Below are 23,906 nucleotides of genomic sequence, written 5' to 3'. Positions count from 1 at the left end.
AAAAGGCGAGGGCCCGTTCATCGCTGCTTGCAGCTTTAATTATTCTTTTTCCCGGCAAATTAATTGTCTTTTTGAGGGGAACATATTCATAAACTCACCAAATTTGGTGGTCACATCAAGTCTGGTGAAAGTTTTACGTATTTTAAGGGTTTCGGGAATAGGCACACAAAAATGGCTCGCTAGCGCCCCCTACAAAATTAAAGAAATGTAGCCCCTGCAGTACGTTTAACGTAGACTAATGACACTTGGTACATGTATGTATCATGTCAAGACGTACAAAAAAGCTCATTAGAGCCATACCCTAACCCAACAGGAAGTCCGCCATTTTTAATTAAAAGTTCGAAATTAGTGCGATTTTGGCCATTTCCACATGTCGTACTTTTACGAACTCCTCCTAGAGATTTCATCCGATCAACTTCAAATTTGGTCTGTGCCATCTTAAGACGTTAAAGATGAAAAGTTTTTCGTCATAGGGCGTGGCCGTGGCGGGGCGGCCATTTTGTGCGTTTCACCATCAAAACAGGAAGTGGGTGTTACTTGAGTGTACATTGTCCAATTGGCTTGAAACTTTTCAGGATTCATAAGAGTCCAACCCTGAGGACAAATAAAGGCTGATATTTACTTAAAGTCATAGCGCCCCCTAGTGGCAACAGGAAGTAAGCCTAAAAGTCAAGGTGCTATACTTTAATGAACTCCTCCTAGAGATTTCATCCGATGGACTTCAAATTTGGTCTGTACCATCTCAACACCTTAAAGATGAAAAGTTATTAAAAGAAAAACTTTTCGTCAAACGGTGTGGGCGTGGCATGGCGGCCATTTTGAGTGTGTAGCAATGAACGAAAAAGTGGCTGTAACTACAGTGTACATTGTCATATCTGCTTGAAATGTCCCACAATCAACAAGAGTCCAGGCCTGAGGACATATACAGGCCAATATTGACTTTTGGTCATAGCGCCCCCCGCTGGCAACAGGAAATGAGCCTTATATGACAAACATCATCCGATTTACATGAAACTTATAATGTGTAGTCTACATGTTATACTGAGCCGCCCCCTATACTTTAACCACGCCCGCTCACTCAGCCCCTTTCATAACATTTTAACCACTTAAGGTAGAGTTTTGTGTGAGGTGTCTTTGAACTCAGCAGAGAGTTCCTTCTTCATTGGTGATGGTTTGGCCCGCCCCCTATGCTTAAGCCATGGCCCTTTCATAACATTTGAATCGTTTAAGGTAGACCCTTGTGTGAGGTATCGTTGAACTGAGCAGAGACTTCCTTTTTCCGTGGTCATGATTTGCCCCGCCCCCTATGCTTTAGCCACGCCTCCTTTCATAACTGGTAACCGATTTAAGATAGAGTCTTGTGTGAGGTGTCATTGAACTCAGCAGATACTTTCTTTTTAATTGGTAAAGGTTTGCCCCGACCCCTATGCTTTGGCCATGCCCCCTGTCACAGCTAATGAACTGTATGATGTAGAGTCTTGTGTGAGGTATCATTGAACTCAGCAGGGAGTTCCCTTTTCATTGGTGATGATTTGCAGTGTCTGAGTGCCGTGCAAATGCACAGTCGCAAGGAGCGGCAAACGCCGGTAACCCTGACGCGCGCAGAGGAGCGAGGGCCCGTCCATCGCTGCTTGCAGCTTTAATTGTCATTGCATCCACTGCAATTTCTGCAGGTCTTAGGGCGCTGACACACAGAGCCGATTATCGGCCATCGGAACGTGTGGCGAGGTCGGTGACTCGAGTCTGTTCAGTGTGTTCTGTGCCGTCGTCCATCCGAGGAGCCGTCGGCCTTCATTTTGGCCGACCCGACATGTTCAGTCGGAGACAGGGCAGTCGGGACTCACCCAGAAATGGCGAGCGGATGAGCCTCTCACAGATTCAGCAACTGCATGGCCTATTTCTCGTTTCGGTGAACTATTTTAGTACAATATGAGATCGTATTCTGAACAAGCCACCATGACAGTCTGGCTGTGAATTTCCGGAGAAAAAAGACCCACGTTGTCCAATCAGCTGCCGGTTTTCATTTTCTGGGAAACAATACAGAGAAGCGCTGCCTGCTGCTATGGAGACGTATTACGTTTCGCACACGCGCAGAGCGTACGCTCAAGTCGGCGTCGCCTCAGTGTGTTTTGAGGCATTGTTTTGGACCTCGACTGATCAGTCCGACTGCCTTTTCTGTCAACGGTCGGTCATCTGGTTGGTGTGTAAGCACCTTTATACAATCTAAAAACTGACGGATGATCTGGATAATGTTTCGGCAAAAGTTATCCTTAAACATATATGCAAAGTGTAGCTGTTGAGCACCTCCTCGCCTACTAACCCCCTCCTTCTCTCCCCTCCATGGCCCTAAGGCCACAGCGGTGTCACGACGAGCAGGACAAACACCGCTTGCTCTGTAGGTGACACCTCCTCAACTTCTAGCCAGTCTGCTCTGCCTCCTGCATCCCAAAACGCCCTTCGCCGTGACATTTGTGCTGATTAGAATGAGCCGAGCGTCGGCGGGCCGCCCTCCAGCCGACCTCAGGTTAAGCTTAATTGCGATTCCACTGTTAACGATGATGGTGGATGGGAACAGAGGTGGCAGCAACAGCTGGCTGCAGACTGACACCAGCTGAACTTATTATTCACAAGGTCCTATTGGCTTAACATTATGGCTCTGCTTTAAGGAAAATGTCAAATGCTCGCTAGTACTAACCTTTAGCGGACTCGGCCTGCTGGGAGCGGGAGGTGAAGTGGAGGACTGAGCACAGCTCCTCTCCAAAATGTATTTTTTTTCCAAAGTTAGAAAGGTCAGCGCACACAGGCAGCATTTTAAGAGAGAGTAGATGGATGAATCTGTCGACAGCAGGACTCTCAGACAGTGAGATAAGATAATCTGGTCTCATGAAACCAAGATTGAACTGTTTGGCCTCAATTCTAAGTGCTCTCTTCTCTCATCACCTGCACACTACGATTAAATGGTGATAAGTTTGTTTGTAAGTGTATTTGATTAGGACAATGCACATTAATCAACATTTCTGTAAATTTGCCAGTGTTTTCAACTGTAGTCCTAATTACCTAGCTTTATGGTGGGAAGAAACCGGAGCACCCGGAGGAAACCCACGCAAACACGGGGAGAACATGCAAACTCCACAAAGAAAGGCCCGGAACAACCTGGATTCGAACCCAGAACCTTCTTGCTGTGAGGCAGAAGTGCTAACTTTGCTCTGAAATAATATTCTGTTTTTCTTTGTCCTCTCGATACTGCTTGGCTGTTATATATACTTCAGGTTTTGGCTGTGAAACAACAGTGTAACTGGATGTGATGAAGGTATATGGCTGTCTTCCATGAGACAGAGGTTGGAAAGGAAAATATGAGAGCATAGTTTAGTTAATTGAGGGAATGGAAAGACCGTATTAACTGCAAAAATTACTAATCTGAGGGTACGGTTTCTCATAATTCCCCTCCTGAAACTTCCCAGGCTTTATATCAAAGCTAAATATAGAAACCTTACTTGATTGGCTCTTGGTCGTCCTTGTCCTCTTTGCTGTGGAGGATTTTGATGCCGCTCTTCTTGGCTCGTGGACAACCAGACAGACTGCAGGACAGAAGACCAATTTAGAAAGACACGTACAGTGAAGTACTGTATCTTTTTTGGCTGTAGCGCCATGCGTGGCTGCAGCCAGTTGTAGTCTGATGCGTGGATACTGTACCTCCTGTGGGAGGCGTAGTTTCCAGTGATGTGTCCGGATCCATCGCAGCCGGGGGTCGGACACCTGAGGCACAAACGTTAAACAGTGTCTTGATCTTGTACAATGGACTTGACCCCCATTTGAACTCTGGAACCTCCACATTGCTCAGACTTGGGCTGCAGACCAATAGTCTTTTTTGCTTAGGAAGGTTCCAAACTGAGTGAGTTGAGCTGATAGTATCCAAGTGGCAGCTTTGATAAGAGCTGGTGGAATTCTCTAAATGCTAAGGAAAGGCGCTTCAATGCTTCCTTTCTTATCTCCTTTAGCATAGGGTCGCAAAATTACAAAGCCAGGTGTGAGTGCAGTCGGATTCTCTGAGCACCGCAGTTGTCTTTGTCCGAGATTGTCCTCCCCCGAAAAACACCCACATAAGTTCTTTCTTCAAGCAACAATTATAACTCGTATTTACGATTACATTTAAAGTGGCAGCACCCTCTAGTGGCCGTAGTAGTTATGACGGGAGCAAAGAAGTAAGTTGACGAAGTATAAGAGCGCCAAAGAGGCAGGTCGAGGTGGTTGATGGTTCAAACAAACACAAGACTTTCACCCAGGAGACCGGGGTTCGTGTCTCGTTTTTAAAATAACCGTAAATGGCAAGTTTTTTTTTCAACTTTATCAAACAAAGGACCCACGTCACAGCGTTTCCGCTAGAAAAAAATGTATGCTGGTCATGTGACCTGTAAGGTTTCATTCTACCGGTCAAATAGGAAAAGTTCTAGTCAAATATTTTCCGTGTTTATTGCGCTTAAAAACAATTGATTGGCAGGCTATATAAAGAATAATATCATCAGGGGATGTAGATTTATACTATTTTTATTGAAATGTAGGCTACTTGCTACAGGCAGAGAGACCAAAAGGATTAAATCAATGCACATTACATTGTGTCGATCTGAATTAAAAATAGGCCTATTTTCCATTTGCTAGGCAGAGGAAATAAAACAATACAAACTACGGTCTACAGTCGTTTTTTTAAGTGAAAAAAACATGATCGTTCATTGTTTTAATAAAACGAAAGACACGAAAATCACTGTAGTCTATTTTAACACAATTCAAATTGTGCAAAGGAAATTATTTGGCTTTTCGGTCCTCATCATTCAATGACCAGTAATTACCAGACAACGCAAACTCAGCCATGTCACGTTCCGCGTCACGTGCATAACCGGAAGTGAAGTAAAGTCTGATTTTAACCCAAACCAAAATCTTTTTCTAGACCTAACCAAACTGCGACCGTTGTACAACGTGTTTAAAACCGCGGCCGTTACGTTCTCTGGTTTAGATATGAGGACGGAAAAACGCTCCTGTGCGTCGTATTAGAGGGGGTAGGAATAAACAACCTGTATCGTCGTATGGGTCGGAGGACTTGTTGCTAAGTCCTTTTTGAATTTTTCTTTACATCTTCCCTTGACCTAGCCTGGCTCCGCTCTCCTACGTACTTCCACTCAATTTTCATTTTCCTTCAGTACGCCGTCTGGGTTTGCGGTATATTCATGGGTTTTGTCCGGCCAATCTTTACTAGTACAATCAGCGAACAGAGGAACTGGCTGAGAACGATGACGTTGAGGTTGTGTGCTAGTTTGAGTTGTAGTTCCGTAATGGCGGCGGAGAAAGATGCGAGCGAAGCCATTCGGTCTGTTATGGCAACACTGCCGAATATCCAGAAGTTAAAGCCCGAGCAAGAACAATCTTTGCTGAGTTGTGTTGGTGGCCATGATGTTGTGGCCCTCCTCCCCACGGGGTTCGGGGAAAGTTTGAATTTCCAGCTCGCTCCGTTAGTGGTGAAGGAGTTAGCTAAGGCTAATGCTAGCGATGCTAAGCCAACGTCACGACCAAACGTTAGCGATTGGTTATGGCAGATCCACAGTGGCTCTGGGCAGATCCAATAGTTTTAAACTTCAACAGAGTACCCGCCTTCAAGGAAGTTAACACTTGTCAATGAGTGGCCAGACTCTCTGGACCAATGAAATGGACCAGAGTCTGGTAGGACCAGGCTACCCATGACCATTGAGGTCAAGGAAAAGTGTTTAGGAAAAGACATGGGGCATACATTTTTTTACTTTTCGACCACAGGCTTGGTCCTGTTTAGTGGTCTTGACTGCAGCCCTGCTCTGAACATGCTCAGGAGTATATTGACTTTGTAGACTCACCTGAGTTCTTGTGGGTTGGGCGTCATCATCCCGCGGATGTTCTTGTCGGCCAGCTGGCAGCTTGACAACCTGCAGCAGGGAAAGAGACACAAACAAAAAAGACCTATGGGTACTGTATTGTGTTTTTATAATTATGTTTATATGTACTGCACGTCTTTAAGGCCAGTTTCCCATGTAGGGACAAGAACAAAAGTGAAGTGTGGTTGGCTTTGACTGAGTACTCTTATGACAGCGCTGGTTTGATCAGGTTAGAGGTACGAATGAGCAGCAGTGGAAGAAGTATTCAGATCCTCTTAAAGCTACATTGTGTAAGAATTTATCCCATCTAGCGGTGAAATTATATATGACAACCAACTGAATATTACTTTCTAGCTCTTCCTCCTACGGTGGCCGAACCCAAAATTAGCTCTTAGTATCTCCAACGTTTACACGCAGCTGTTCTAGCCACTCCAATATTAACGTTGGTCTCAAACGCGTTGTCGTTTTAATTCTCTTTTTCGCTTCCCTGGCGAGTAATCTCCCCCTGGCATTTGTCACAGTGCCAATAGGTGTAAGAGGGCGAAATGCGGAAGTATGTCCCTCTTTGGCTAATGTATTTTAAAGATGGAGACGCTACATGGCAGATGCTACGCTTACGAGAATACTTTGAGTAGTTGGTGGAAGTAATTACACATGAATGAGCACATATTTGTAAAAGAACAAAGGGGTTTTTGCTAAGAATCGACTAAAAAAATTACACAATGTAGGTTACGTAAAAGTACCACACTGTAAAAATACTCTGTTAGAAGTAAAAGTCCTGCATTGAAAATGTTACTTAAGTAAAAGTCTAAGTATCATCAGGAAAATGTTCTTAAAGTATTAAAAGTAAAAGTACTCATTTAGTAATGCAGAAAAATCCTCCCATTGTAGAAAGTGTAAAGGATCCAAACATTTGTGTGTTTAATGGTCTAATCATTTCAGCTGGACTTGTAGGCCGTTATATTGTTGGGTAGTTTAATTTATTAAAAAAACATGAATAAACTGCATGTGTTTTGTGTGCTAAAATCTTAATTTATAAAGTAACTAGTAACTAAAGCTGTCAGATGAATGTAGTGGGGTAACAAGTACAATATTTCTCTCTGAAATGTAGCGGAGTAGAAGTAGAAAGTGGCATGAAAAGAAAAGACTCAAGCACAAGTACCTCAACATTTATACTATCTATACCAGTGGTTCCCAACCTTTTTTCCTCGGCGCCCCCCCTACTTATGTCTAAGAAAAGCTGATCCCCCCCCTCCCGAAACCGAAGTGGAGGTAATTCTCGAGATATAGCCTTACCTTCTTTTTTGATACAGAGGAGTTATCAGCACTTTTACGTTTCTCCGCCATGTTTCATTCATAAAATAGTGATGCCGTGGTGGCAGGAAAAATGAGGATGATAGCAGCTAGCAGCTGACCTGATGACAGCAAGGGTCCCAGGTTAAGAGGTCCCGGAGGTTTGACCTACTAAGTAGCCTGCCTACAATTTTAAGCGAGAAAAAATATATAGTTTTTATACCGACTGCCCGAACCACCTCAACTGGCTGGCTTCGGACTTTTGTATACATTATATATTCTAGTGTATTATCATAATTTGTTTAACATGTGCAAATATTTTTTTTTACCTCAACCTCAAACCAGATAAAGACTTGCGCCCCCCCTCTGATCTTTGCCGCCCCCCTGAGGGGTCCCCGGACCCCAGGTTGGGAACCACTGATCTATACGGCCTATATTAGACTGCAGAAACCACCCTCTACGATCTGAGTTTGAAACACTCCCCTCAGGCCGTAGATTTAGAGCACCCTATGGTGTTGGGTAAAATTGCATTGTATATATTGTGTATAGGAAACATTCTTGTACTTCATGTCTTTGTATTGTTGTCTTTTCTTTATTTGTACATTGTTTGCATGTGTTTTTTTTAATCTCGCACTGCTGACTACAGATCAAGTTTCCCATTTGGGATAAGGGTTAGGGTTAAGGCTAGTAAATATACTTAGTTACATTGCACCACTGTGTGAGTGAGTCTTACGTGATGAGCTCCTTCTTGCTCTCCTTGCAGGGCGGGTACTTGTGGTGTTTGGGGCTGGGCATGGTGACCTCGGCCGGGTAGCGCTGCTCGTCCAGCAGCTCCTGGAAGGGGTCCAGCTCGTCGCTCTGGTGTAGGGACGAGAAATAAGAAGACTACGACACGTCACTACGGGCTCTACACATTTACACATCTCACTTTGATTTTGGTGAGAGGCAAACCTTTCTGGTAGGGTTTTCATTTGCAACACTGCAAGACATTTTATTGGAAGACAGATATTTTACACTTGTTAAGAAGTAGTTTGTCATTTCATCTTCTGGGGGACAGTTTTACTTTTCAAATTACTTTTTCCCTTAACCCCTAACGAGACATTTGAGCGATCACCCCTTCTGTCGCATGGCTGAACAAGCACTTTTGTGGTAATTTAAGCCTTTTTAAGCCATTTAAAACTTTTAAAAGTCACTCAAACACAAGGAACTTCCTCTTTGTTCACTGCTAAACTTTAGCAAAACACTGTTTTAGTGTTTATTTACAGTGTGTTTAAGTAGCTTTTCTGATCAACATGATTAAAATGCATGGCAGTGTTTCATTAATGGGTCCACAGTTCCATAAGTAGCATTGAAATTGTGATGACGTGTGTCTTGTAGCTTGTTTTTACTGCAACAATGCATGTTTGGTGGAAAGGTGTATTTATTCTTATAGGCAAGGAATTAATGACCATGTAATGTCATTTTATGTATAAAGCATCATCTTTTGTTTAATGAAAAGGAATCTCTTCATTTTGATAACAAATTAATAAAGTTATGATCTCGATCAGAGCTGAAACAATAAGTCCATCGACAGAACAAAATGAAATAATTCCAGTTCCCAGCTTCAACGTTGTGATGATTTGCTGCTTTTATTTATCTTATGTGATAATGAACAGAATATCTTTAGGTTTTTGATTATTGTTCGGACTACACAGGGCCTAAGGGAATAATATTTTATAGGACATATGAAAATAAAAGTCAGTTGCAACCCTAATCACAATATAAAAATGCCTTAGGAACTATGGCCATCAGCTTCTGTACGTTTCTGATTCAGACCAAAAAAACCTACAGAGGCTCAGAGGAAATCCAGGATTGAATTTAAAATCCTTCTCCTGACCTACAAAGCTCTAAATGGTCAAGCCCCATCATATCTTGAAGCGCTCATAGTACCTTATTGTCCCACTAGAGCACTGCGCTCCCAGAATGCAGAGTTACTTGTGGTTCCAAGAGCCTCTAAAAGTAGAATGGGAGCCAGAGCCTTCAGCTATCAGGCTCCTCTCCTGTGGAACCAGCTCCCAGTCTGTGTTTGGGAGGCAGACACCATCACCACATTTAAGAGTAAACTTAAAACTCTCCTTTTTGATAAAGCTTATAGTTAGGGAGTGAGGAGTTGCAGCGTTTGCCTGGACCGGTGGGGGAGGGTGTATCACTGCAGACACGGAACCCCTTCTCTTCTCTGCTTCTCTTCATAGTCATCAGATTAATCTACTAACCCTTATAGAACTGGCTCAGGTCTGCCTTGCACCAGCTCTTAATTATGCTGTTATAGTTTTCGACTGCCGTTGGACTTCCTTCCTTTGACACACCGAGCTCCTCTCTCCTCTCTCTTTCCATCTGTGTGCATCCATGTCCCAGAAATGCTTGTTACTAATCTAGCTCTGGGGAGCTTATTCCCCGGAGTCCTTATGTTTTTTGTCGCCCAGCAGTTTTCCTTGGATTAGGGTGGCACCTAAATCATGGTTGCAGCTGTCGCCGTGGTCCTGCTCCACGCCCTGCTATGCCACTGTCACACTAAATGCTTGCTCTTGGGGGAATATCTGGAATTGTTGGGTCTGTAAATTATAGAGTGTGGTCTAGACCTACTCTATCTGTAAAGTGTCTTGAGATAACTCTTGTTATGATTTGATACTATAAATAAAATGTAATTGAATTGTAAAAAGAAATGCATTCACTTTGAATTGAAATAAATGTGCTGTTCAGTAAATAGGAAGGAGTCATTTGATAAATTATTATTATAGTTGGACAGTCTTGACAATCTCAAGAGCCTGTTTTCTTTTCGTTGTTATATATGTATATGTATGTACAGCACCACCAGACCCCTCAGATCAGCCCATCGTGGCATGTTGACTGACGGTCATGGAAGAAAAAGGCCGGTGATATGGCCTTTTCTGTAGCGGCTCTTCTGCTCTGGAATAGCCTGCCAGAAAACATTAACAGGCTGAGTCTGTGGATGTTTTCAAGACGCGCCTTAAGACGCACTTTTATTCTCTGGCTTTTATATTAGTTGCGTTCAACCGGTTTTCTTTCCTTTTATTTTATATATATATATATGTGTGTGTGTGTGTGTGTGTGTGTGTGTGTGTGTGTGTGTGTGTGTGTGTGTGTGTGTGTGAAGTTTGAATATATTGAATGAAACTCTGAATATATTGAATAAAAGTCTGAATATATGGAATGAAAGTCTGAATAATGCAAGTCTGAGTACTGTATATGGAATGAACCTTGAATATATGGACTTAAAGCCTGAATATATGGAATGAACCATGAATATATGGAATGACAGTCTGGCTATATGGAATTAACCTTGAATAAATGGAATGAAAGTCTGAATATATGGAATTAACCTTGAATATTTGGAATGAAACTCTGAATATATTGAATGAAAGTCTGAGTATATTGAATGAAAGTCTGAAAATATGGAATAAATACTTCAGTGAGATTTATCAGCTCCAGTTAACCAGTTTAAAGTCCTGCTGCACCAGTTCAGACTCAGTGAACAGAAGCCTTTGTGGCTGTGAGCACTGCAGTCTGCTCTGTAGTCCACACATCACACCTCCTCCGTCGGGAGCAGAAATCGTTCAGGACTGTCTGGAGAAAATCCCATCAGCTCCAGGCTCCGGCCTCCTCTGCAATGTCGTGCTTCATTAACAAACGCAATTACTCTCCTGATTAAAACCTTTCACTTCAGCGCTCTGAATCCAACGAGGCAAATGTAGCGATTTGCTGCATGGATTGCTCTGTGTGATATCAGATCTGCGAGGATTTTAAAGCGTGCAGATGATCTATCGTGTTTTACTTATGTATTAGTGATGTAATTCAGCATTTTAATGCACTGTGCTCGAACTCCTGAAGCGTTCATTCAGAGAGCTGCTGGGTGTGAGCAGAGCTGACGCAGTGCTGCGTTCAACCACATGAGAGCGCACCGAGCCTGCAGGAGAGAAACGGCTGCATCCATCCTATCAACTGGGGTTATTTATCAAGTTGCTAAAAGTAGAATTTTAAACTAAAACATAAACTCCTTTTATGTTTGCTCCCAGAATAATTGCTTTCACATGTATTTTGTCTTAAAAATGCTCTAAAGTTAAAACGGTCAAAGATAGCCTGTTAGGGTCTCAAATGTTCTGGAGTGATTGTACAAAATTATTATTTTGAAGATATATATGTAGTAGTTTCAAAGTACTACTAGCAGCACAAAACATATCATATTTCATGCATCTCCATTGTCTGCACTTGTCATACTAAATTCTAACTTGTTTATATTTGGATGGATTTAGATAGCTCTATTTATTAAAACCATGTATGTAATTTCAGAATAACATATCACTGAGTAAAAATAAGAAGTGGGTCCGATGCAAAGTAAATCTCTGGTTGTGTCTGAAATCACTCCATATTTGCAATATAATGCGCTACATTTTACTTCCGCTATTTTATTTAAGTGTCTTTCTAGTGATGATGTAAATGATAATGGTTGATAGGTGTCCGAAATCTCAGTTCATTGCTCACTATTGAGTAAACGAGAGTCTTTATTATATAGGGAGTAGTGAATGAGTGAACACAGCTCTGTTCTCTCAGCAGTTTTGCACGTTGCTGCTAGTAAGAAGAAACTAACTTCCGTATCGGCCGATACCGAGTACCGATCCGATACCAGTGTGTCATATACTTTATTATGTTTTAACAACTGTATACTACTATCTCTGTATGGATGTGATATGATTTCTATCTTTGTTGTCGGTCTGGCTCAGGTTAAACTCTTTGTGAAACATGAATGCCACACAACTTTCTTTTATTCTCCAGTTTGACAGTCAGTTATAACGGAAAAAGAACATAAATAAACTACTTTAACGTAGATTTTCTTTCGGGATTTATTACGTGGTATCGGATCAGTGCATTAACTCCAGTACTTCCCGATACCGATACCAGCGTTTTAGGCAGTATCGGAGCCGATACCGATACTGGTATCGGTATCAGAACATCTCTAGTTTAGATAGGTCTCCCTAAAAAAATCAATCGGACAGCTGCAGCTGATTCAGAACGCTGCTGCTTGAGTCCTCACTAACACCAAGAAAGTGGATCACATCACTCCAGTTCTGAAGTCTTTGCACTGGCTTCCTGTCCCTCAAAAATTTGATTTCAAACTACTTCTGTTGGTTCAAAAAGCACTAAACGGTTCAGGGCCACAATACATTTCTGATCTGCCTCTCGGGTTGTCTGGGACACGTCTGCTTGCCGTCCCCAGAGTCAGAACTTAACATGGGGAAGCAGCGTTCAGCTTTTACCACATATCTGCAACAAACTCCCAGAAAACTGCAGGTCCGCCGCAACTCCAAGACCTTTCTTTTTGATGCTGCCTTTCTTTAAATAATTGTTCATTTCTTATACTGCACTGTAACTTTTATTCTCGTATTTTGCTCTTTAATATTTTATGTAAAGCACTTTGAATTGCCCTGTTGCAGACATGTACTATACAAATAAAGCTGCCTTGCCTTGCCTTTCTTTTAATTCCTACCCTACCTGCGCTAAGTAACATAAGACAATTGTATTCTGGTTTCAGAATGATGAAGACAGTTGGAGAACAATTAGCTACAAAACAGGATGTCGTCTTTACAGGATGATTCTTTTCCTCTGCAACTTTCATGTTTTTCCCATATGATGTACCTATTTTTAGGCATTTTATTATCATAAAGGGCTTGAAAAATAGTGCACATGCTGTAGCTGCCGTAAATGTAGCATTGACCTCCAAATGTTAACAACATCTGGCTCCGCCCCTGTTGAGAATGCATCTTTTCTTTCAGCTAAGGAACTTTCTTAGTTGTTTTGTTTAGAACATTCTTAAATATAATTCTCAGAGGTTTGATGAATACAAATCCTGAGCTTCAGATAAGCTTCATGCTGCCTGATTGTCACTTACAGAATTTAAACTCCCTCTCTGCACTGGCTGTGACACATTTCCTTTAATATCATAGTTTTCAAAACTTAATCAACATTTTCTCTTTTACAGCAACTGTCTTTTTTTTATTATTATTTGGCTGCAGTGCTGAACGATTTCTATTTAGTGGCTCCAGGGTGAAGAATAACAACAAAAACCGCGCTGTGATGTACAACTTTGGCAAGCACCATCGTTCTGTGCAGTGTCCATGACTTTGGTTAGTGAAGTTGTACATACACACATACTGGACCTTTCCAAACTCACAAAATTCTCTCTTATGTATGTAAAGTGATGCAAAAATTATGCGTAGCAGCAACCAAAAGTACGCCCTCGCAAAATAAAGTCCACAACTTCTCTGTGGTGCTTTTCTGCCACGCATCATTGGACAATCATCCCTTTAAATGACTTATAAAGCGCTATCATCTCTTAATCTATGCCTGCACCCTTTAATATAAACTCCTTAAATCTCTCAATTTCATGCCTCAAATTATCCTAACTTGGCATGATTAGGGAACAGGCTGCCTAAATATTAAATTAGGTGGTTAAAGCCTTTAATCGTAACTGTAAGGGCAGTGTGGAGCATGAGCAGCATTTAGAGCTTCAATTGGGTCAAAGAATTATTACATTTTTACATTTTCATATCACTTATTCAATGCATGTACCTTACATTCATCTGCAAATGACAAGTTTAAAGTGGTCACCGAACTTTTGAACAGTTTAAACTGAATCTATTGTATAGAAATGACCCCAACAATCTATTGATGTGTGCAAACATGACTGTTCATCAACAAACTGCTGAGTTACTTTGGACATAAACTCACTGACGGATCAGCAGAACCGCTTTTCAATAATGCTGATGTCGTTTCTGTGACGTTAGTGTATATCGACACTTCATTTCAAATTCCACCGGATGTCTGTCACCTTCCTCTTTATTTGTGTTGACGTTCTAAACTGTGGTGGATTTGTGAGGACTATGGTTAACTGCTCCTCAGATCTCTGCAGGGTAAATCCAGACAGCTAGCTAGACTATCTGTCCAATCTGAGTTTTCTGTTGCACGACTAAAACAACCTTTAAACATACACACGTCCCACCAAAACAAGTTCCTTCCCGAGGCTATTTTGCCATTGCTCCGTCTGGCTCTTAGCACCGCCCAAGACGATTGTGATTGGTTTAAAGAAATGCCAATAAACCAGAGTATGTTTTCCTCCCATCCTGGAATTCTATGTGGACTGGCCAGACCTGCCTCCTCGGCGCTGTGGAGGAAGTAATGTAATGTATGCTAATGTGTAATGTAACGTGGACCTTCCCGTTACCTCTTTGTGGTCCTGCTCGTCCCCCAGCCGTTTGATCTTAGTGTAGTTGACGGGCAGGTCCCAGCAGTCGGCGTCGCTCAGCTGGTAGCAGCGGCTGCTGAGCAGAGCCTGCCGTTGGGGCGACATCGGCTGCAGGGGGGTTAACACCGTCCCGCTGTCCTCCGGACCGCCGGGCTGACCGGCCACGTCCACCGCACCGCTGTCTTCCAGGTCACCAACCGGACTCTGATGGAAAGAGGCAAGGTAAGGATCTGACGATCACTGGTGTGGCCGCAAACAAAGTACAGTGCCCGGTAGAAATCCTGAGGGTCGGTGCATAAAAGCAACATTTTCTAAGTTGGTCACAGTTCTTTCATTGCATTCAGTCATAAAGTCTGCAGTCTGCAGAAGCAATGCAAGTGCACAATGACAGGATGCATGTTGCAGGTTGAGAGATGAGTAGTTTTTTTTTAAGATTATTTTTTGGGCATTTTAGGCCTTAAACTGACAGGACAGCTGAAGACATGAAAGGGGCGAGAGAGAGGGGAAATGGCATGCAGCAAAAGGCCGCAGGTCAGAGTCAAACCTTGCCCCACTGCGTCGAGGAGTAAACCTCTATGTATGGGCGCCCACTCTACCAACTAAGCTATCTGGGAAAAGTAGTTTTCACATGTACATCCTACCACCCATATGCACCCTCCCTCTAAATACCCACGTCGTTCAAACTTCATGTCCCACGTTCAGTTTTCTGTTAAAAGATTGACATCTCAAGATATGCGAGAATACCCTCATGGCCAGGTTTACAAGTCAGTCTACTCGTCAGTGCTCCACCTGACTGATAAACTGATCTTCAAGTATAAAAACGGTGAAAAATGTGTGTTTATGTTGCGTGTTAATGTTAAAAAAACAAACATTGATTGAAATATCATTACTAGATTTTCTCTCTCCACTCTCAAATATCAATATCTTCCTCGAAATGTCAGTATCGCTCTGGGTCTTGTGCAAAAGTTTTATTTAGATCAATCTCAGACTACCTGGTCCATATCTGGATTCATATAATGGTGAAGATTCCCAGATTCCGATTAACTGCCAGCATGAACTTAAAGCATAATGTTCGTTTTAATAAAACTTGGGTCATGTTTTCATAGTTTAGTCTATCATTTCTATCAGTAATAACAACATTGTACTCACCAAGTTGACTGCTGAGATCTGGAAACATGGAAAACATGGGAAGAAACAGTTTATCCAGATTATCTGAACTACTTTATTCAGAGGTAAAACAGCAAATGTGCGCACATGAAGCGTTGGTAATAATCCCCCATTGCACAGGACCAGTATGTTTGTTAAGTAGTTCAAAGTTAAACCAAGACGCAAATCTGTAAACTGTGAAAGATGCTTAAAACATACAGTTTTGGTCAAATTTGATTACCGCTCGCCTTTGTTTTTTCTTCCAAATAAGTTTACAACCTGTCTGAACGTCTGATTGCTTGTGACCCATCTTTTTAGTGATTTCACCACGTTCCCAGATCTCAACTTTTAGGTTTGTGGGTACATTGTTATCACTACTGATAGAAAAGATGGTCAAAACAATACAAAATAAGACTAAAGTTGTAATAAACCTGAATTATTCTATAAAAACTCGCCATGATGAGCATTAGTCAAACTTTTACCATCTAATTTTGAACACAGTACAGTATATCCTATTCAGTGCTGTAGTCAAGACAACCTTTGTCGGGTCCAACACCAGGACTAGTCGAGACTGAGTCAAGTCTGAGTCCAAGTCAAGACCGAGACTGAAAAAAAGGCATATGACGCAGCCAGTCATACACCAGACGACCAATGTCAATGCCCGTTCCAGATGGATTTTGAATTAAACTAATTCCCATTTTTTGAACAAGCGCACTTCATCAATGGTTTTGTTTTAAAGGAGGAAGTTTCTTTATAAAAAAAGCATATATTGCTCGGTCGAGACCAACTAGAATATTTGGCGACAAGGGCATAGGTTTTGTTTCAACACTAGGGCAAAAATAATGTAAGTGTCAAACGCTTAATTTCCTGCATTCCGGTGAATTTTATTTATTTTTTGCAATAATTTCTGCCTTTTCTGCATCAATTTATGGTGCAATGTCTTTAATTATTAATGTTATTATTATTATTATTTTCAATTATTCTCCTGTATTGTTCATAACGTTCTATATATTCAAAACTTCACACGAGTTTTGGGATGTTTTTTTAGGAATCATGTACATCTCAACAACAAATCATTTAGAGAATGAGATTTTGTTAAAGCCATAAGCTCCAAAGTTTAAATCTACATAAAAGACATGACAGTCAAAATCACAAGAAATCACATCTTTTTTTTCTTCTCCATTTCCTACCGCACTTGAAGGCAGCTTCATTTACCGACAGAGCGACTGGGCTTTGTGCCACTGCAACACGAACGTGCGCTGCACGGTCGATGGTATGTGTCCATAAACGCGTTGTTTTCACGGATGGGATCGTCCCGCTTCCCAACATTGCACGCTTGGTGGGCTCGCCACCAGTTTCTCTTCAATGACCACTGACAAGCAAAGAAAACAGGCTCCACCCTCCTACAACGGTGAGGGCTGCAGCTGATTGGACAAACGCGTCGCCTGGGGCTGGCTGCTCCTGTTTTTCATAACAGACCATAATGGCGGCTTGTTTGGAATACGATCTCGTATTTTACGAAAATAGTTCATCAAAACGCGTTTCTGAAAACATTTTAAGCGAGAAATAGGCCATGCAGTTGCTGAATCTGTCTTCATTTCAGTATGCCAAAGGTCAGTTGAAAAGATTTTCATCAGCTTTTACATAAAGTTGGCTGAATTTGGCATATTTTTTGAGGGGGGACAAATCTATCTCTTATAAATATTGGAGGGGACATATCCCCTACATACCCCCCAAAATCTACGCCTATGTTTTGGCCAAGTCCGAGACCGGACTCGAGTACTACAGCACTGATCCTATTCGTATCAAAGTAACGTTCTGATAATTATTGTAATGTTTATTTTTGTCCCTGCCGTTGTGTTGCGAGTGTAATGTATGAATGTGTGATGAATGACGTGTTTGTGCACACCGCCTCAGACTACCTGTGTCAGCAGGTCCTGGGGTTTCCCTCCCAGAGCGTGCGGGAGCTCCCTGCACCTGGTCGACAGGTTTAGGATGGCTGTGGCCGCCATGTGGGCCGCCTCCATGTCGTGGGTGTAGTCAAAGCTGCTTTTACTGCAGGTGCTGCTGGCGCTGCTTCCTCCTCCTCCTCCTCCACCTCCTCCACCGCCTCCGACTCCACAGCTCAGGCTGCTGCTGGTGCTGGGAGCGTAGCTGCTGGTCGTACTGCTGGCCGGGCTCGACGTCTTACAGTAGCGCTTAGCTAAGGGGAGGCACACACACACACACACACACACACACACGTATGGTTGATTTGTTAGATCGGGGCTGGCATTCAACCAAACTGTGCAGCAGATGGATGAAAAATTTGAAACAGAGCTTCTTGAAAATAAGCAACTAGACAGACTGATGAACAGAAAGGGAAAGTCAACAGTGAAGCCAACAGTGAATGTATCTACTAACAAGTATTGTGTGTGTATCACAGCCTGATATATTTTCTTTTTCTTTGTCATATAAACATCATTGAGCCAAATTGTTGCACTGAGTGAGATGTTCCTTCATTACCTAAACACTAGTCTATAGCACTATATCTAGGACGTTTCATTTTCGGCTGGATGTCCGTCACCTTCCTCTTTCTTTGTGTTGGCGTTCTAAACTCCGGTGGATTTCTGAGGACTATGGTTAACTGCTCCTCAGATCTCTGCAGGGTAAATCCAGACAGCTAGCTAGACTATCTGTCCAATCTGAGTTTTCTGTTGCACGACAAAAAACAACTTCTGAATGCACACATGTTCCACCAAGGAAGTTCCTTTCCGACACTATTTTGCAGAGGCACCGTCATCATGTCCGCCGCTTAGCACCGCCCAAAACGATTGTAATTGGATTAAAGAAATACCAATAGACCAGACAACATGTTTCTCCCGTCTCCCTGTGGAGGTTACACAGGCTAATGCGAGACTTCCTGAACACTAGTCTGCATCAACAATGAGTTCATTTACCGGATAAACGGCAGCACTGGATGTCCCTCGCCTTGCAAAACTCTGTTCTCCTCAGGAAACAAAAACAAACTTCAAGCTAGCAAGCTACACGCTTGGACGGTGCAACAAGACAGGCCTGCTTGGTTCTTTCCGAGAATGATTGTAAAGATTTACAAAGAATATGTTTACGGCATTTCCTCTCTATCTGGGACGTTTTGGGACCGATTGGTGAGATTGTTGTGGACGAAGTACACACGGAGATACACTGGTAAGCGCTAAGCTAATGAGGTTTAACCATGTATCCAGCTAATTTAAATAGCTCACGTTACTGTATTGTGTCAACAGTTAACTTCATTTAATGTTGTATGTGGCGTTTTCTTTTGCCGGCTGCAAATGTTTCCACCAAAACAAGTTCCTTCCTGAGATTTTACAGAGTCACCGCCGCTGCTTGGCACCGCCCAAAGACGATTGTGATTGGTTTAAAGAAATGCAAACAACCCAGAGTGTTTGTTTTCTCCTATGCAAGAATGTATCTGTAGTGTAGCCAGACCTTTCTCCACAGCGTTGTGGAGATAGAGCTGGAAATGCGAGACTACCTATACACATACCCCGTCCTGCTGCCACAAATATTGACTAGAGCACCAAATGTGGATTAATCCACTGTTGAAAATAGTCCCCAGCAAACACTTTTTCCTCCTGTTTCCTGTTTGTTGAAAACTACAGTGACCAGCTGTTTTAGGAAATTCTGGACTATATCTGAATATCTAAAACTACATTTTGTCGCTGTCGGGTGAAAACCTTCTATGTCCAAAACTGCTGTTTTTCAGGTTATTTACCTCAGACGAAATCGCCTCGTCACTGTTTAAATGTTTGTAAAACCCACAGACAGACGTAAAAGGGTGACAAATAGCATTGATTTACATAAAAAAATTTAATTATGAAATATGGACACAAGGTTTCTGCCCAACAACGACATTTAAAAATGTCAGTAGGATTGAATGGGTCTCAAGCCACAGACGAGAAGTCGGAAAGCAATGAAAGACGGACTAACACATTGTTGGCTTTGCATTTTTTGTGAGATTAGTTGACAACAAGAAAAATATAGAATAACACCAGACGTGTTGTGTAGAAGAGGAGAGGAAAATAAAGACAGACGGAGGAGAAAAGACAGGCAGCTGTAGGGACAAAGAAAAAGGGAGAAAGACACAGCGATTGTGTGCTGGTGCGATGGTTGAATCGGGGCTCGGCAGGCTGGAGTGATGCTGATGGAGGGAAGGATGCTGGAAAAGGAGGGAGGGAGTCGTGACGGAGAGGGGAGCGCAGACACCTCGTCTAAAAAGCCTCCCTCTTGCCTGCGTCTCACTAATGGCTCCCAGCCAAAGAAGCAGGGCTCGCCTCCATTATCTCCCTCCCTCCTTCCCTCCCTCCTTCCCTCCCTCCCTCCCTCCATCCATCCATCTCTCTATCCACTGCTCAGAGGACACAGGCTCTTGGCATGGCATTTCCATAACTCTGCTCTGCTCTCACTCTAGCCATGTGGAGAGGCAGAAAACACCGGCGTTTTCAGCGCTATAACAAAGAGAACTGTACTGAGTGTGTGTGTGTGTGTGTGTGTGTGTGTGTGTGCGTGTGCGTGTGCGTGTGTGTTTGCGCGTGCGTTATGAGGCTTTTGTTGTCAAGTACAAAATGTTCTCCCTACAATGGGAAAATGAATGGAAATCCTCCATAGCAGGATCATTTTGCAGCTTTTATTCCCCTAAAAACGTCCATCTGTTTGTTTTTTTTAGGCTCATTTTGATTTTTTTTTTTAAAGAATTAAGAATAAAAGCACCACGAATTCAATTAAATGCTTTTTTTAATGTTAATGAGAATTTGGCATATCAATAAACAGAAAATGGGATTAAGAATTTGACAGATTTTTCAGATCAATAACGACATTGCGACACCTGCTTATTCTCGTTACTACTTGTTATTCTTCTTTTACTTCATTTAAAATTCCAGTATTTTACTGGAGATGCAGCATCTTTGTGTTGTTGCCACCCACTATGACATATTTTCTTTCCACCAGGAAAACTCAACTCTTAAACAAATGAAATGAGAAATGATGATTTTTTTTTTTTTTTCTTACCATCGTATCCCTTCGGGGAGGTGTCTCGCCCGTGGTGGGACTTGGTCGTCGGGCCTCTCTTCCCGTAGCCGCCATGCTGGCTGTCGTAGCCGCCGTAGTCGTAACTCGTCTTGGAGTATTTTTCCAGCTCTTTGGCCAGGTTGGAGCGCGGCGTGCTGGTGGGAACGTTGTTTTTGTAGCCGTACTGAGGAATCTCCAGCTGCTTGACGAAACACATTGGCCTGAAAGGAAACCAGAAGAGATTCTGTTAAAAAAAACTTAAAAATCGCGAAACCTAACTTGAGTGTATCGTTACACCCCTACTTCCCAGACAACCCAGAAAGGGAACAAGGCTGAGTTCATGTGCTGGTGACTTCACTGCACCATTTCACATCCTTTATGTAAAAGACACACACAAATGAAATCTTAAGACATTTGCCAAAGCCGCTTTGTTTTATTGAACTTTTTAAAGGGGCAAGGCTGGACTGTTTTACAGCTTTACTGCACTATTGAGTTTCCCCATTTTGTGATCCGTAGCTGCAAGTGTGGTGGACTGCACTGCACCATTCAGCATCCCTGATTTAAGAAAAAAATGGTCAACGCAATCCACAGCCGTTTACCAAAACCCAAAAGGAACAAGACAAGGCAGGCTTCAAGTTTTTGGTATATGTTTAGATTGAAATGCCTCATTAAAACATGAAAATTAGAGGTTTCCCTGCATGACAAAACAGATCATTGTTATTCAAACACGCTATCTTAAAGCTGGTCTAACTCAACGTGAGTGGGTGGTACCTGAGAACACGGTCTGACGTCTGATTGGTCTTACTGCCGCTGTCAGTCGGGAGGATCTTCTCGTGGACCTTCGCCATCTTCTCTGCGGCAGCGATGGGACAGCCGGACAGACTGGAGGAGGGAGGGAGGGAGGAAAGATGGTTACACACTGTACTGTCCACACACACACACACACACACACACACACACACACACACAGAGCATCTGGCTGAAGAGCAGTTCAGCTTTCAGCAACAGCAGTTCAAAATTAATTATGGATTTAATATGGCCTATATGATGACTGCATCACTGCTTTACTGACTGACGGTGTGTGAGTGATTGACTGACTGGTTTACAAACTCAAAGTTTGACTGGATTACTGACTAAGGGTTTGACTTTTTTACTGACTAATGGTACGTGTCCATTGTCAGCGTCATTTCCCCGCTTCCCATTCATTGTCTTTAGTGAGCAGGCGTGCAATGCATTCTGGTAGCGTCGCAGCGACTTTTCAAGAAGCAGGGCGTCTTTTAAACTGACCGTTGTCGATCTGAAATGAAGACAGATTCAACAGCTGCATTATTTCTCGCATGAAATGTTTTCAGAAACACATTTTGGTAAAATAAGAGATCATAGTCCAAACGAGCCGCCATATTGGTCTGTATTGAAAACCGGGAGCAGACAGCCCCACGTGAAGCGTTCGTCCAATCAGGTTCAGCCATCGCGGTTGTAGGAGGGTGGAGTCTGTTTTCTTTGCTTGTCAGTGGTCAGTGAAGAGAAACCGATAACTGCAAGGGGGTGAGCCCACCAAGCCTCCAAATCTGGGAAGTGGAGCGATCCCTGCCGTCAAAAAAACGCCACAGTGAACACGAACCATAACTGACTGGTTCACAAAGTCAAAGTTTGACTGGTTTACTGACTGACTGCCTAGCTGACTGACTGACTGCTATACAAATTGACTAAATATTGACTAGTTTAGTAACAGAATCATTACAGATTCATTGACTAACACAGTGGTTCCCAAAGTGGGTTCCTTAAGGTACTTCGCCAGGGGGTCCGAAGCACAAAGGAAAATAATTTATTTTTTACTTTAATACCATCCATAAGTAACACAATGACAGAATGTGGGACTATTTTGGTCATTGGTTTCATACACTTTCTGTAATAAAACATCTAAAATCAAAAATCCTGTCAGACGGGGGACCCTGGGTACGAAATCTTATCAAGCGGTGCTCAGAGGTCGTTGACGTGAAAAAGTTTGAGAACCACTGTCCTAACAGACTAGTTCACTAACTGACTGTTCTACCACAGAAGCACAGACAGTTTTTGACCACACACACACACACACACACACGGCACCACTACAGACCACATACACAGTCACGGTTTGTTTGAAAAAACCGTGAAGCTGTACTGGAAATAAATGGATCAAACAAGGTAAAATGTGCGTCAATATTCAACCCGTGGTACAGCACCTCAGGGGCTTAAAGCTTGGGCTTAGCCTCCACGGACTGCTTATATACTGGCTTGCTCGTACAGTGATTCTTGAATGACCTGCTCAACAACTAACTTCCTGCGTAGTAACTGGTTAGGTCTATAATTTCTGACTGCCTGTTTCCTCATTGGTTGACTCACAGCTGGAAGCGAAAAGCCTTGAGGGCTGCTGCACACAAACACTATTTTCTCGAGTGTTTGCAGTCAAAACACTTCTATTTAACATTGTGTTACTTCACACCAAATCCCAAAGACGAGCATAAGTAAGCAACACCCTTGAAATTTGTATCAAGTTTCTTTCAGTTCCTTGTCGAGTGTAACCCCAGAGGCGGCTATGCAGATCACACAAGTCTAATACTTTCCATCGCTTGCTGTATCTGCAATTATTGCTTTCATTAGAGTACATTACTTTTATTTAGCCGACGCTTCAGTCCCTAATTGACATTTACTCAACTTCCACAGGAACAAAGGCTAAACTGAACAACTGAACGTGCATTACTTCTAAGCAAAGAAATACAAAAATCAAATGTCTGACAATAGACACAGTCTTTGTTGACCCAGGCTGAAATGTACAGGGCTGTGTTGGTTCAGCTCCTGAAAACTCATATTGTCCAACAAACGGACTGATAGCTTCGTGGTATTTCTGGTGGAGAAAGTTCGCCCTAAATAAAGTGGCTGACGTGTTTTTTTCTAATGTGAATTCAGGGGAAAGGAGAAACGGATTGCCTGAGACACAGTTTGTATTTAAAACTAAAGCTTCCTGCTTCTCCCTCTTTCTGTCACTCCGGGCAATTCCTAATCACTTCATACACGGAGGGAATAAAATACAGTTTTTACCAACACACACATTTTTAATGATGGTAGGAGTGTGTGACAGATCAGCCAGGCAGCGGCTGTGGCTGCTGCTGCTGCGGCTGCTATGAGAGCGTTTCCATGGCGACTGCCAGAAATGAAAGCTGTGTGAGCTGGTAGCTAACAGTAGCTAAGCT

The 23,906-nt window shown here is 42.6% G+C and overlaps 2 protein-coding genes across 2 annotated transcripts in view; one reads left to right on the top strand and one right to left on the bottom strand.

Moving 5' to 3' along the window:
* The window catches only part of rps7 (ribosomal protein S7), a 355,408-nt gene that overhangs the window by 239,896 nt on the left and 91,606 nt on the right, over nt 1-23,906 (top strand). The window lies entirely within an intron of this gene.
* The window catches only part of myt1la (myelin transcription factor 1-like, a), a 60,230-nt gene that overhangs the window by 8,948 nt on the left and 27,376 nt on the right, over nt 1-23,906 (bottom strand). Inside the window, exons 12-19 of the mRNA XM_078275390.1 lie at nt 21,448-21,558; nt 20,677-20,897; nt 17,550-17,833; nt 14,453-14,688; nt 7,921-8,043; nt 5,877-5,945; nt 3,694-3,756; nt 3,495-3,578 (exon numbers count right to left, since the gene is read on the bottom strand). Of these exons, the coding sequence (XP_078131516.1) occupies nt 3,495-3,578; nt 3,694-3,756; nt 5,877-5,945; nt 7,921-8,043; nt 14,453-14,688; nt 17,550-17,833; nt 20,677-20,897; nt 21,448-21,558 (1,191 nt within the window). The remainder of the gene's footprint in view (nt 1-3,494; nt 3,579-3,693; nt 3,757-5,876; nt 5,946-7,920; nt 8,044-14,452; nt 14,689-17,549; nt 17,834-20,676; nt 20,898-21,447; nt 21,559-23,906) is intronic.

Source organism: Sander vitreus, chromosome 18 (assembly GCF_031162955.1).
Source record: "Sander vitreus isolate 19-12246 chromosome 18, sanVit1, whole genome shotgun sequence".
Classification (NCBI taxonomy): domain Eukaryota; kingdom Metazoa; phylum Chordata; class Actinopteri; order Perciformes; family Percidae; genus Sander; species Sander vitreus.
The sequence above is the reverse complement of the archived record's forward strand: the minus strand, read 5'-3'. Positions and strand labels throughout refer to the sequence as shown.